Genomic DNA, 12,994 nt, shown 5'->3' with positions numbered 1-12,994 from the left:
TCCTGCCTCAAAGCTTCCTGAGCAGCTGAAACTACAGGCTCAAGTGCCACCACGCCAGCAATGTTTTTCACTTTTTTTTTTCTGTTTTTGGTAGAGACAGGGATGGTGCTATGTTTCCACCGAGCTGGTCTCAAACTCTTGTCCTCAAGCAATCCTCCCACCTTGGCTTCCCAAAGTGCCGAGATTACAGGTGTGAGCCACTGGGGCCAGCCCAAAAGTATTTTTTTAGGAGAGGGAATTGAGAAGTATGAGTCCATTAGGAAGGTAACTGATGTTTAGATCTTTCAGAGATTTCTAATGGGCCAACCACCACTCCACTTACAGGTTCGTACTCTTGGCTCAGAGTCGCTTACTAATAGAGTAGTCAAGGATCACTTTGGTCTCATGGCAGGAATTTGTTAGATTGGTTATTTATCTTTATGATTTCCCAGCATCTCTCAGGTGCTCTACTTTAAGTGAGCCGCAAATCCAGGTAAGAACTCTCGTTCTTCTCATTTTTCTGTACTACTGAAGATATAGTTACATATTAACAAAAAGTGTTCTTTTCCTGCAGCCTGAATGTTCTCAAATCAGTGATTTTCTCATTCTGATGCCTGTTGGTTGATTGATGCTTATTTATTTTTGTAATAACTAGAGAGCTTATAATCAGTGAGATGGCTTTTATTTCTGTTATTTGAGTCTGGGGTTATGGAGTTGGGTACTAGTTCAGGGAGGATATAAATAAAATGAGAATGTTTTGAGTGTAGCACCTGTTCTCCCCGGGCAGCATCTATAGGCAGAGGCCTGAGGAAATCCTCTTGAGTTTGCTCTTCTTTGGAACTTAGAATTCTGATCCTAATGGCTGAGGCAGTCTTGACCATCTTTTAGCCGTAATCCCATAGTATTCAGTGCTAAATGCTGTAGGAAAAAGCATTATTACCAGGAATTCTTCGTGGCATCTCTAAACGTTGCCAGTGACCAGTCCCAAAACTAACATTATGCTCCATGCATTTTTTTTTCTGCATCTTCCCATTGTTATTAGTTGCTCAGCTGGAGCAGAACATTTGGGGAACATTTCGTGAGGATGTTTTAGACCTACCAAACATTACCGAGAATGGGACATTGCTAGACCCACTATGAGCAGCATGGAGAAGATAGCAAAGGCTGGATCCAATAGATGTTTTCATCATTTGCCTTGGGATGGGTGGGGGTAGAGGACAAAGATGAGCATTGGGAAATGGAGGTTTACCAAGAAGGTAGCTTGCTGATACTGGATCTCCAGTCTCTTTGGCCAGAACAGTCTAGAAAAGAAGATAGCAGGATGTCAGATAACTACGAGCACTGCCGAAAATAAGAAATGGAATATTTAGACCTTAATGAAGCCTTAAATAACTGATTCAAGGGGGACAGAGAAAGTATATTCAAATGTAAAGGTAAATATTAGGAATTACTTTCGGAATCTAACATGAGATGTGCTTGGAAGAAACACTAATGACCTGCAAGTCTCTAACATACGAAACTATGAACTAGCTCTTGCACATGTTTATGTAAGCAGTTCCCAGGTCGCACATAGATCATCTGTGTCAGCATTCATGATTTACACCAGGGTGGAGAGCAGTCCACCCTAAAAAGCATCTTGGCGAAAACTTTCACAAAGTAATGGAGCTGCTCTGCTAACTTCTACGACTTGACTGCCTCAGGGTCAGAAGAAAGAAATAGCTGAAATAGGAGACAGGAGACAGGACAATTCTTTAGGGTCAAAGAATCTTGAAGAGACTGCCCCTGTGTCACATGGAGACATTCACTGACTACAAATCATTGGTTGCAGCTTTACTTCCCATGTCACAAGTCATTTGGGATCTGAATTCTGAAGGAAAAGTTAGCTACAGGGAATGAATGTTGAGGCTACACCTTATGTAGCACTTGATCAGGATAAGCACAGCCTGTGTGATTAGATACTTGGTGTTTCTGGGTTAGAACCAAAAGACTTTGTACTTCCTCTCTTGGAAGGAGTTACTTATTTGGGGTGACTTGTCTGGAAACAAAGAAGGGGTGTTTACAAGAGATGGTTTGCAATGCAGACTAAAGCCAGAAAAATTTGAGTGTGATGGAATAGGAAAACCAAACCAACAGCCCCCAACCCCACCACACAATCTGCTTGGCCAAGTCCAAGTTTGTAGCTCCCTACACAAGAGTGTGAGACTGGCAGGTATCTCTTCCTGTTGTCTGTGCCGCCACTGAGCTGCCAAGTGCTAGATTCTAGGGTTTGCATGAGCAGTTTCGTGTTTGCATAGGCGTTTCTCAAAGCCACTGCATGGCAGGTATTTGAAGAGGAGCCAGGCAGGTCACACTAGGAAGAAGCAGCTGAGAGGGCGTATGGGGCACTGTATAGAAAAAGATCTTGTGTGAACGTGGGCCCAGGGACTACACTCTGTTAAAACAGCAAAACTATGTGCAGTAAATGGAATCCCGCAGGCCTGGCTGCTTTTCTTCCCAGACAGCTCTGTCCGCAGAGCGGGCAGCGCCAGGAATTCGTTGTAATGCTTTCTGCCCTCACTGACCTTTGCTGGGTGGTTGAGCTGTGCTGGGATGTTTGAAGCATCTTTTTTTTTTTTGGCTGTTGGACAGAAAAGCAAGAACAGGTGCGTGCCTTTCTGTAAGGGAGCGGCGGCCGCCAGAGGGCGCAGAGGTGCCTTTTGACCGAATGGCGCGGGAAGGGGGGCGTTAAATTCAATTCACAGCGAACAAGATCTAGTCTTGGGAATTAAAGGATCAGAGCGCGCCTGAGCCTTTCGCTGCGGGGATGGGAGGCACTGAAGATTTGGGGGATAAAGAAGAAACGGAGGGACTGTCCTGTCTTCCTTCCCGCAGCCGCCCCTCCTCCCCAGTCAGCATCAGGCCCGTACGCCGCTCATTTCAGGAGCTAAGCTGGGATCAGCACGCACGTTGCCTCAGTTTCCTGCTCAGCTTCCGGGACTACTTTGTGCCAACCTTCCCTGCTTGGAGTATGAGGCACAGGCCGGGGTAATCCTCCAGCCTGGGCTGGGGTCTGCTGAACTCGCGGAGCGCTTTTTCCTGCCCGCAGGTGAAGATTCCCCGCTGGCCCGTCCCGGGGCGCCCTGGGCTCCCTCGCGACCTCTGCCGTCGCCCTCGCTGCCGCGCTCCGGTGGCCGCGCAGCCCCCGACTCCAGGAAAGCCACAGATTCCCGCTGTGCAAGGGAGCCCGCGCGGCCGGCGCTCCGGCCTCTCCCTGCAGCTGGAAAACGCTGCTCCCCTCTTCCTCCTTCAGGAAGGCCGCCCTGATTGGGCCGGGGATGCGGCACCCCCAAGTTTGGAACCAGAGCCCAGGAGCGTTTACATGTCAGGTGTTACGGGTGGTTCTGACTTCGGATAGTCCCCAAATTTCCCACCCTTCCTGGTCACCCTTCCTATCCCACCCCGGCGGAAGGGGAGGTTACGGCTCAGGATAGTTCTGGAGCCTCCTCTTCCTCCTCTACTCCCTGGCTGGCTCGTGGGGCATCAGAGCTTACCTCACCCCTCCCTGCGTCCAGACCTGGAGGAGGCCGCAGGATCCCGCCGTCCGCGCGCTGGGGGCGCCCCCGGGCGGCGGACCCCGCGCGCCCCGCCCGGGAGGACGGCGACCTCTCCGCCCCCTCGAATGCCCCGCCCCGCTGTCGCCGTCGGTCCCCACCCCGCCACCGGCACACAGGCGCGCAGACTTGGGCTGGAGCCGCCCTCGGTGTCAGCGGCTCGGCTCCCGCGCACGCTCCGGCCGTCGCGCAGCCTCGGCACCTGCAGGTCCGTGCGTCCCGCGGCTGGCGCCCCTGACTCAGTCCCGGCCAGGGAGGGCCATGATTTCCCTCCCGGGGCCCCTGGTGACCAACTTGCTGCGGTTCTTGTTCCTGGGGCTGAGTGCCCTCGGTGAGTGAAACCCGGACCTGGAGGGGACTTGGGATGCGGGATGGGGTGAGTTCGACCCTGAGGGAGAACTTTGGCCACTGCTGCGGAACTGGGTCCCACGACTCGCCCTCCTCCCCTGACCTCCTAATCCCACTCCAGGGCATCACTGGCTGGCGCTGACTTCTCGCTTTGTCGGGGACAGCCCCCAGTTTGGGTGTGGGGGCGGATGGCGGGGGGAGGTAAGGGCATCTCTCGGAAGACCTGGATACCTCTGGGGTGAGTTATCGGAACCATTCCTCACCCTGTCCACTCCCCACCCCCCACCCAGCAGAGCCGGATGAGCTGAGCCGCTAGATGAGACACTGGCTAAAGAGCTTAAGGACTTAACTCTAGCCCCCTCTCATCCCCGACCCCACATACAAGCTGATGAGGAAGATCCCCCGGGGAAATACCCCTGGTCCTCAGGCTTGACACACGCACTTCGTGTCAATTCCCCAGCGCGGATGCTCTCTCTTGCCCCCTCCTGCTTCCTGCCCTGGGAATCAAGGGAGGTGCCCCAAAAGGACGACCGTGAGGTCATTTGGGACACAGGAAATGGGGGAGGGGTTCAAACGCACAGAGAAACAGAATTGTGACCACCCCACCCCCCCAAGGCCCACCACCCCTATTGGTTCCCAGAGCCAAAGGGGAGAGGGGAAATTGGGAGGAGGGTGGCCAAGGGTCAGAGAGGAAGGGAACCTCCTTGGAGCAAGTGTTTGGGAAGTGTTGTAGGCCTCCAGGGGCACTGGCTTCAGCTGAAGCTGGGGTGGCTCAGAACTCCATCTGGGAGAGGACCGGGCAGGACTAGGCCCTTTTAAACTATTTCACTTTCTGTCCCTCAGCTTTCTTGCCATCTCCCTTCAAGGATCTCGAATGGGAGTGAAGGGTGGGTTTAGCTATATTGACTTTAACTCATTTCTCAGGTTGGAGGATGTCAGGACAAGTAAGGCCTGGAAAGCTGTAGAGTGAAATTCTACAATGATGGGGACAGAGATGAGGATCACCAGTGTCCCCTTTAGCATGTTCTGTGCTCCACAGGTGTCGGGGCATGCAATATTATAGTCCTTGGACAAAATGAGTCTCAAGTACAGCCCCCCAGGCCACACCAAAGCCACAGGTAGCCTTCTGTCCCTCTGGGCTTGGTGGGCCTGCTCCAGGATCCCTCAAACTTCTCATCCCGCCTTTCCCAACTTCAACTTCAGCTCTGTTCCTTCTGCATTCCACCCCAACTCTATCCCCCTTCCTTATGGGGGGTGGGGGCTGGGGGAATCTCTGAAGCCAGGGAGGACAGTTCAAGTTGACTGCCTGAGTGTCCCAGGCTTCACCTGCTGCTCATCTGCAACCCTTTGTCCTACCCCAGCTTTGAGCCTCAGTTTGTCAGACTGAAGACCTGGACTCAAAAGTTCCAATCGGCCCCCCTGGGGGGGTTGCCCAGTTCCCGCCAGCCACTCGAGGGTTAAATGGCACTGGTGACCCCGGTGCAACGTGCAGGCGCCCGGCTCCGCTCTTCTGGGCTCTGGAGGAGGCTCTCCGGCTCAGTAGGCTCCTCGGCGGCTCAGTGCTGCTGCCCCTGGGGCGTGAGAAGCCCGCGGGGGGAGTTTCTCAGAGAAAGAGGGAGACTAAAAATAGCCCCGGGGAGCGGGCCCATTTCGCTCTCCTTCGGCCCCTGCCGGCTCCCTCTCTCTGGCCTCGGAGAGGGCTGTGGGCCGGAAGGGTCCCTTTCTTGGGCTGTCCCAGTGTCCTTCGATCAGACCCAACCAGACTCCTTTTCTCTCCCACTGGCTCCGTGGACCCTGGGACCGAAAAAAACAGACCAGTTGGGTGACTTCCGAGCCAGCAGACACCCAGGAGGCAGAGCAGAAAAGCCTCAGGCCCTCTTCTGTTCCTAGTTTCTGACAGGGCGAAGGGCAAGGAGCACGTGCCCAGACCCCAGTGTGTCCCTTACTATCTCTTTTAACTCTCCTCTACCTTCTGGAAAGTGGAATTATAAATGTGGGACCTGGGGAGGTCGCTGGTGGTCCACAAGGTGAAGGAAGGGCGCGCCCCTTCTGGGCCCCAGGCAGTTTCCCGGCGGAAACCCTTTCTGGCCGCCGGGTGTGTGTTGTAGAAAGGCTGGGGGGAGAGCCGGCAGCACCTGCAGGCTCCAGGCGTGCCCGGCCTCAGCGGAATGGCCAGCGGGCCGGATCCCCAGGGGGCGTCCAGCTCCTTGAGGCGGGGATTGTTTCCTCCCGTAGAGCCTCCGGTCTAGTGCCCCCCCCTTCATTGTCTTCTGCCTTATCACTGGGTACAAATTTCCTGCCCAGACCACAGAGATCCTCCAGGAAATGGGAAGGGGGATGCTGCGAAGGCCAAGTAACAGAGGTGGGGGTTCTGTACGGCGCAGCCGGGAAGCGGTGGGGGAGGCTTGCATCCTGGCCGGATCGGCTCCCAGCCCTTAGAGGCCTTCAGCCTGGCTCTCCTAGGGCGAGGGTGGAGAGCGGGGCCTGGCTCCGGCCTCTTCCCGCGGCGTTGGCCGCCTGCTCGCCACGCGGAGGTGGCGTCTTGCGCTCCGAGGCAGAGGGCCGAGGCCTGGAGGGAGTAGGGCCCGGGACTGGAGCGGCCAGCATCCTCAGGCCTGGCCGTGTGCAAGCCCAAGGTTATTCCCCAAAGGGCTTACCAGTTGGCTGCTCTGTTGCCTCCCCGAAGGGCAAAGGATGAGTATTTCTGGACGCCGTAGTGCAAACGATGGCCCCCTCCTTGAAACCAACACCCCGGTCCACCCCCTGAGCGCCGGACACACTCAGGGGAGGCTTCCTACATGTCTAGAGACCGTCGTTCGCGCTGCCCTTAATTCCTTGCCACCCGAGAGTTCTCTGCCCAGATCGCCCGAACCCCAGAAGGGCTCCGAGGAGCTTTCTGGGTTTCAACCCTCCGTTTTCCGAGGGAAGCCCGCCTCTGAGATTGCGCGGGAGGGCGGGGAGCATCGCATTCACTGGGTCAGGCTTGGGCGCTGGGCTGCTCTGCTCTCTCCAGTTCCTGGCAAGTTCAGAAGGAGCCGCAGGGTTAATAGGTGACCAGACGGCCTCCCAAACCCCTCCGCCCTTTGAGAACTCGGGAGGGAGGGACCCTGGTGGCCCTGAGCAGCATCCCTATTCTCCCTCAAGAAAACTAGGGAAGCAAGTGGGCTACTTGGAGCGTACAACAGAAACAGTCGATCTACCCTTTCTCCTGATATCTTCCCCTCCTCGCTGGAAATCTGCCCCCTCTCTTTGATGCTCAGAAATCTGCGCCTCTGGATACGAATAAATGCATATAAATGTGTCCCCATCCCCGCTACAACTGCAGAGGCTGGCGGTGGAGAGAAGTGATGAAATGGGAAGCAGGACACTGAGCCAGTGGTCCCTGGGCACCCCTTGAGGCCTCCAGGGGCCGGACCCCGCACGGTTCCTCTTTCCAGTTAAAGCGACTTTCCTCGCTCTCTCGTGAAGCCGCGTCGGGCAGGGTCCGCGGGCGGAGCTGGGAGCCGGTCCTGGGCACTCACGCCTCGCTCTTGTCTCCAGCGCCCCCCTCGCGGGCCCAGCTGCAACTGCACTTGCCCGCCAACCGGTTGCAGGCGGTGGAGGGAGGGGAAGTGGTGCTTCCAGCGTGGTACACCTTGCACGGGGAGGTGTCTTCATCCCAGCCATGGGAGGTGCCCTTTGTGATGTGGTTCTTCAAACAGAAAGAAAAGGAGGATCAGGTGAGGGAAGAACGCCTGTCAGCCAGCGGCAAGTTGCGCCCAGCGGGGGTTGTAAGCAAAGAGCTGGTAGCGGTGGGAGGGGTGGAGGGGGAATGGGGGCCGGGGAAGGAGTTTCAGGGAAAAGCAGAAGTCTTCACCAGTTCAGTTTTTGTTCTGATATTGGAGACTTCCCAAACAATTATCTTTTGCCGGCTTTCCCTAAAAATCCAGCACACAAAATACCGTAAAAGTGGAGAGGCATTTTACTTGGTTATGAGGGAGGAGAGGAGGAGGGCAAGAATGGAAGTTGAGGACTGGGAAACGCTTAGGGGAAGTAACACACACGACTTATAAAAGTTAGCATATTTCTGGCCTGACTCAGTGACTCATACCTGTAATCCCAGCACTTTGGGAGGCCGAGGTGGGCACATCACTTGAGGCCAAGAGTTCGAGAGCAGCCTGGCCAATATGGTGAAACCCCCGTCTCTGCTAAAAACACAAAAATTAGTCGGACATGGTGGCACCCGCCTGTAATCCCAGCTACTTGGGAGGCTGAGGCAAGAGAATCGCTTGAATCCACAAGGTGGAGGTTGCAGTGAGCCAAAATCCAGCCACTGCACTTCAGCCTGGCCGACAGAGTAAGACTCTGTCTCAAAAAAAAAAAAAAAAAAAAAGTTAGCATATTTCTGTTTTCACATTCTCTGCTTTGAATACTGTCAAGTCACAGGCCACTTCTCTTCCCAAATGATTCTCATCTGTCACCTTGCCCCCCTTTATACCACCTCGAGAGCCAAGGGGCCATCTCCTCCCACAAACTCCCACCCATCTGTCTTGACACCAGGCTTACATCCAAATACAGATTTACCCCAGAAGAGAATGAAACAATGTTCAGAACCCCTGAAAACTGTGTTCAAGGAGGTCATCTGGATTTTTTTGAGACAGGGGTCTTACTCTTGTTGCCCAGGCTGGAATGCAATGGTGCAGTCTTGGCTCACTACAGCCTCTACCGCTCCTGCTCAAGTAATCCTTCCACCTCAGCCCCCTGAGTAGCTGGGACTACAAGCACACGCCACCATGCCAGGCTAATTTTTGTATTTTTTGTAGAGACTGTGTTTCACCGTATTGCCCAGGCTGGTCTTGAACTCTTGGACTCAAGCAATCCACCTGCCTCAGCCTCCCAAAGTGCTCACAGGCATGAGGCAACGTGCCCAGCCTCATTTGATACTTTTAAAATACATTTTTAATATTTTTTTCCTCCAAGATGCCTTCCCCATTGTGTAAGTTTCAGGTCTTACAAACCTGGATCCACCCCAGCAGTCTGAGTTGCATATATACATACCTCCTATTTACATGTCCCTCCTCCCACTATTATGTCACCTTTCTAAACACCGCAATTGGGAGATGAGACAATGTGCAGGAACCAAGAACTGTTCTGGTGAAGAGGACCCAGGGGCAGTGAGAGGGGGTTAGGGACAAAAGGTGAATGGGGAGCTGGTTCAGGTTAGAAGAATGGGTGCATGTGAGGGGCATTTGGAGAATGCGAGCTGGGGGAGGGAGAGTGGCTGAGCCTGTAGGCACGGTAGACACATGTAGTAATGACGGGGATGTGTTATGCCCCACACCAGGTGTTGTCCTACATCAATGGGGTCACAACAAGCAAACCTGGAGTATCCTTGGTCTACTCCATGCCCTCCCGGAACCTGTCCCTGCGGCTGGAGGGTCTCCAGGAGAAAGACTCTGGCCCCTACAGCTGCTCCGTGAATGTGCAAGACAAACAAGGCAAATCTAGGGGCCACAGCATCAAAACCTTAGAACTCAATGTACTGGGTGAGTGAGAAGCAGATTTCCGGATCCCTCCCCACCTGCACTGGGAGGTCTGGTGAGTCTCTCTCCTAAATGACAAAAGTTGGAGGAGGAACAAATGAAGCGACAGAAGGGTGCAGGACAGAGGGAGAGGACCTGTGGGTCTCCTGGGTGTGGTTTTAATCTGTCTCCCCCTGCCCAGTTCCTCCAGCTCCTCCATCCTGCCGTCTCCAGGGTGTGCCCCGTGTGGGGGCAAACGTGACCCTGAGCTGCCAGTCTCCAAGGAGTAAGCCCGCTGTCCAATACCAGTGGGATCGGCAGCTTCCATCCTTCCAGACTTTCTTTGCACCAGCATTAGGTGAGGACACTTCTGGAAACAGTGGAGACTGTGGCTGGGGAAGGGGAAAGATGAGAGGTACCACAGGGACTGGGGTGAAAAGGGGAGCCAAGGCTGACAAGCACTGGGGAGGAGGAGGAGGATGTGGGGAGGATGTGGGGCAGAGAAAGATGCCCTGCCAGTGGCAGGTATTGTGTTAGGTGCATTCACATGTGTATACCGTTATGAAACAGGCTCTACAGCTGGAGTGTCTGTGTTCAAATTCCAGCTCTTCTAGTGACTAGCTGTGTGACTCGGTGCCTTCTTTCCTGAATTTGTAAAATGCGGATTTTACACATATCAGCTTGAACTCATTAGTGTGACTTGAACACACCAGTTATAAAAAAAAAATTTTAGGGATAACTGAAACATTTTTAATATGAAGTATTCGATGATTTTAGATAGTTATGTTATTAATTTCCTAGGCGTGGCAATGCTATTGCGGTCATATGGAACGACGTACTGCTTTTTTGGAGATTTATGCTGACGTATTTACTTTAAAATATCTAAGTAAAAGAAAGAAATCAAATAAATACGGCAAAAAGTTAGCAACTGTTGGATCTAGGTTGTGGGAATATGGATTTTCATTTTGCCTCTTTCTACTTTTCACATGACCATTTTTATAATAGTAGCTTTTTCTTTTTAAAAATAATACTTATTACCTCACAGGTTTGTTGGGAAATTGTGGTAAGTTCATACACATCAAGAATCTAGAGCAGTCTTTGGCACAGAGTTAGCAGCCAATAAACATTCACTGTTTTATTTATTTATTTTTTTATTTTTATTTTATTATTATTATACTTTAAGTTTTAGGGTACATGTGCACAATGTGCAGGTTAGTTACATATGTATACATGTGCCATGCTGGTGCGCTGCACCCATTAACTCATCATTTAGCATTAGGTATATCTCCTAATGCTATCCCTCCCCCCTAAACATTCACTGTTATAATGATTAGTCCATATAGTCCTTTCAACACCCTCAGGGAGGTCACATTGTCCCCATTTTACAGATGAAGAAATGGAGACCCTCAGATATCAACTAACTTGCTTAAAGTCAGTCACATGGCCTGTTCTGGAACCCACGTTTACCAGTTCCTACCCCAGTGTTCTTTCTCTCTCATCACACTGTCTTGCCGAAATAAGAGTAAAATGGTGTTTTGGTTTCTCTGTGCTTCACTTTCTCTGTGGCCTCCTGTCGGATATCCACTGGGGGCACTGACTGAGGAGTTTATTGCAATGGACTAGGGCAATGGAGGTTATTGCACTAGTCAGTCTGCAGCTGGGAGCCAAGCCCAGCTGTCACACCTCTCCCCCCATCAGGGAATAGACAAGCCGTGACTCCCAGAGGGTCAAAGGGGACATTCCAGAGGAGGGACAAGATTTTTTTTTTTTTAATGGGAAAGAGGGTCCCTGAACTGATGGCTAAATTGTGTCCACAGATGTCATCCGTGGGTCTTTAAGCCTCACCAACCTTTCATCTTCCATGGCTGGAGTCTATGTCTGCAAGGCCCACAATGAGGTGGGCACTGCCCAATGTAATGTGACGCTGGAAGTGAGCACAGGTCAGTGAGGGGTAAGTGTGGTTAAGAAGAGTGGTCAATGGTGGGGGAGGGGTTGCAAGTGGGGAGGAGGCCTGTCTGCTGAGGCCTCTCTCTGTAGCAGGGCACGGAGCTTCCCCTGATCAAATGTTTGTACAAATGGTTGGTCAGTGACTGGTCATTTCCTGCTCAACAGCCACCTCTCTTCTTGACAGGGAAAAAGAGGGAATGTGTATGGTGGCAGATGGGGTGGGGAGAGTGGGATTGGAGAGGGGTGAGAACCCCTCAGCTGGGTGTCCTCCTCTGACACGTCGCCTTTTCCAGGGCCTGGAGCTGCAGTGGTTGCTGGAGCTGTTGTGGGTACCCTGGTTGGACTGGGGTTGCTGGCTGGGCTGGTCCTCTTGTACCACCGCCGGGGCAAGGCCCTGGAGGAGCCAGCCAATGATATCAAGTAAGTGTCCCTGGTGTCTGCTGCAGCGGGGGCTCTCCCAGCTCTCCTCACAGAGGCTGGGAATTCAGGCAGCTCTCATCTATTGGGATGGGGTCAGTGGCTGAAACATCATTCCTATGGGCAGGTTTTAAGGGAGAGGGAAAGGAGTATTGAAGTGTGCAGGCAGAGGTGGCATATAAGACCAAGCAGGTAGAAACTCTCTCCTCCTTCCCCCACCCACTTCTGACCTCTTGTTATTTCTTTGATGACTAGGGAGGATGCCATTGCTCCCCGGACCCTGCCCTGGCCCAAGAGCTCAGACACAATCTCCAAGAATGGGACCCTTTCCTCTGTCACCTCCGCACGAGCCCTCCGGCCACCCCATGGCCCTCCCAGGCCTGGTGCATTGACCCCCACGCCCAGTCTCTCCAGCCAGGCCCTGCCCTCACCAAGACTGCCCACGACAGACGGGGCCCACCCTCAACCAATATCCCCCATCCCTGGTGGGGTTTCTTCCTCTGGCTTGAGCCGCATGGGTGCTGTGCCTGTGATGGTGCCTGCCCAGAGTCAAGCTGGCTCTCTGGTGTGATGACCCCACCACTCACTGGCTAAAGGATTTGGGGTCTCTCCTTCCTATAGGGGTCACCTCTAGCACAGAGGCCTGAGTCATGGGAAAGAGTCACACTCCTGACCCTTAGTACTCTGCCCCCACCTCTCTTTACTGTGGGAAAACCATCTCAGTAAGACCTAAGTGTCCAGGAGATAGAAGGAGAAGAGGAAGTGGATCTGGAATTGGGAGGAGCCTCCACCCACCCCTGACTCCTCCTTATGAAGCCAGCTGCTGAAATTAGCTACTCACCAAGAGTGAGGGGCAGAGACTTCCAGTCACTGAGTCTCCCAGGCCCCCTTGATCTGTACCCCACCCCTATCTAACACCACCCTTGGCTCCCACTCCAGCTCCCTGTATTGATATAACCTGTCAGGCTGGCTTGGTTAGGTTTTACTGGGGCAGAGGATAGGGAATCTCTTTTTAAAACTAACATGAAATATGTGTTGTTTTCATTTGCAAATTTAAATAAAGATACATAATGTTTGTATGAGATAAGAAACAAGTTGCCTTTTCAAACTAAGAATTCTTGAAATTGAGCTTCAGGAGGATGCAAAGTGGACCCCTTCCCAAGCTGTGTACCCAGGAGGGCTTCCCCCCACAGGCTTAGAGCAGCTCTTCTA

At 53.0% G+C, this 12,994-nt stretch overlaps 1 protein-coding gene and 1 long non-coding RNA gene across 2 annotated transcripts; one reads left to right on the top strand and one right to left on the bottom strand.

Annotated features, from left to right (window-relative positions):
- Positions 1–396: 396 nt before the first annotated feature.
- Positions 397–3,621, bottom strand: LOC103786301 (uncharacterized). Its single transcript, XR_004665299.3, has 3 exons — positions 3,510–3,621; positions 1,229–1,280; positions 397–897 (listed from the first exon to the last, which is right to left on the bottom strand). It is a non-coding gene; the product is annotated as an uncharacterized LOC103786301 (long non-coding RNA).
- Positions 3,622–3,679: 58 nt separating this feature from the next.
- Positions 3,680–12,873, top strand: ESAM (endothelial cell adhesion molecule). The gene is made up of 7 exons (XM_003819933.5): positions 3,680–3,900; positions 7,458–7,636; positions 9,241–9,442; positions 9,621–9,776; positions 11,236–11,358; positions 11,659–11,785; positions 12,038–12,873. Exons 1-7 carry the CDS (start codon positions 3,831–3,833, stop codon positions 12,351–12,353), a joined length of 1,173 nt encoding a protein of 390 aa, XP_003819981.1. The 5' UTR covers positions 3,680–3,830; the 3' UTR covers positions 12,354–12,873.
- Positions 12,874–12,994: the final 121 nt, after the last annotated feature.

The sequence above is a fragment of the Pan paniscus genome, chromosome 9, assembly GCF_029289425.2.
Source record: "Pan paniscus chromosome 9, NHGRI_mPanPan1-v2.0_pri, whole genome shotgun sequence".
In the NCBI taxonomy this organism is placed as follows: domain Eukaryota; kingdom Metazoa; phylum Chordata; class Mammalia; order Primates; family Hominidae; genus Pan; species Pan paniscus.
This window is presented reverse-complemented; position numbering and strand designations above follow the sequence as displayed.

Excerpts from the sequence above, each read along its gene's own strand:
- ESAM (XM_003819933.5), top strand. The coding sequence starts at position 3,831 with ATGATTTCCCTCCCGGGGCCCCTGGTGACCAACTTGCTGCGGTTCTTG. Across the intron at positions 7,637-9,240 it reads AGAAAGAAAAGGAGGATCAG|GTGTTGTCCTACATCAATGG; the intron begins GTGAGGGAAGAA and ends GCCCCACACCAG. Across the intron at positions 11,359-11,658 it reads GACGCTGGAAGTGAGCACAG|GGCCTGGAGCTGCAGTGGTT; the intron begins GTCAGTGAGGGG and ends CGCCTTTTCCAG.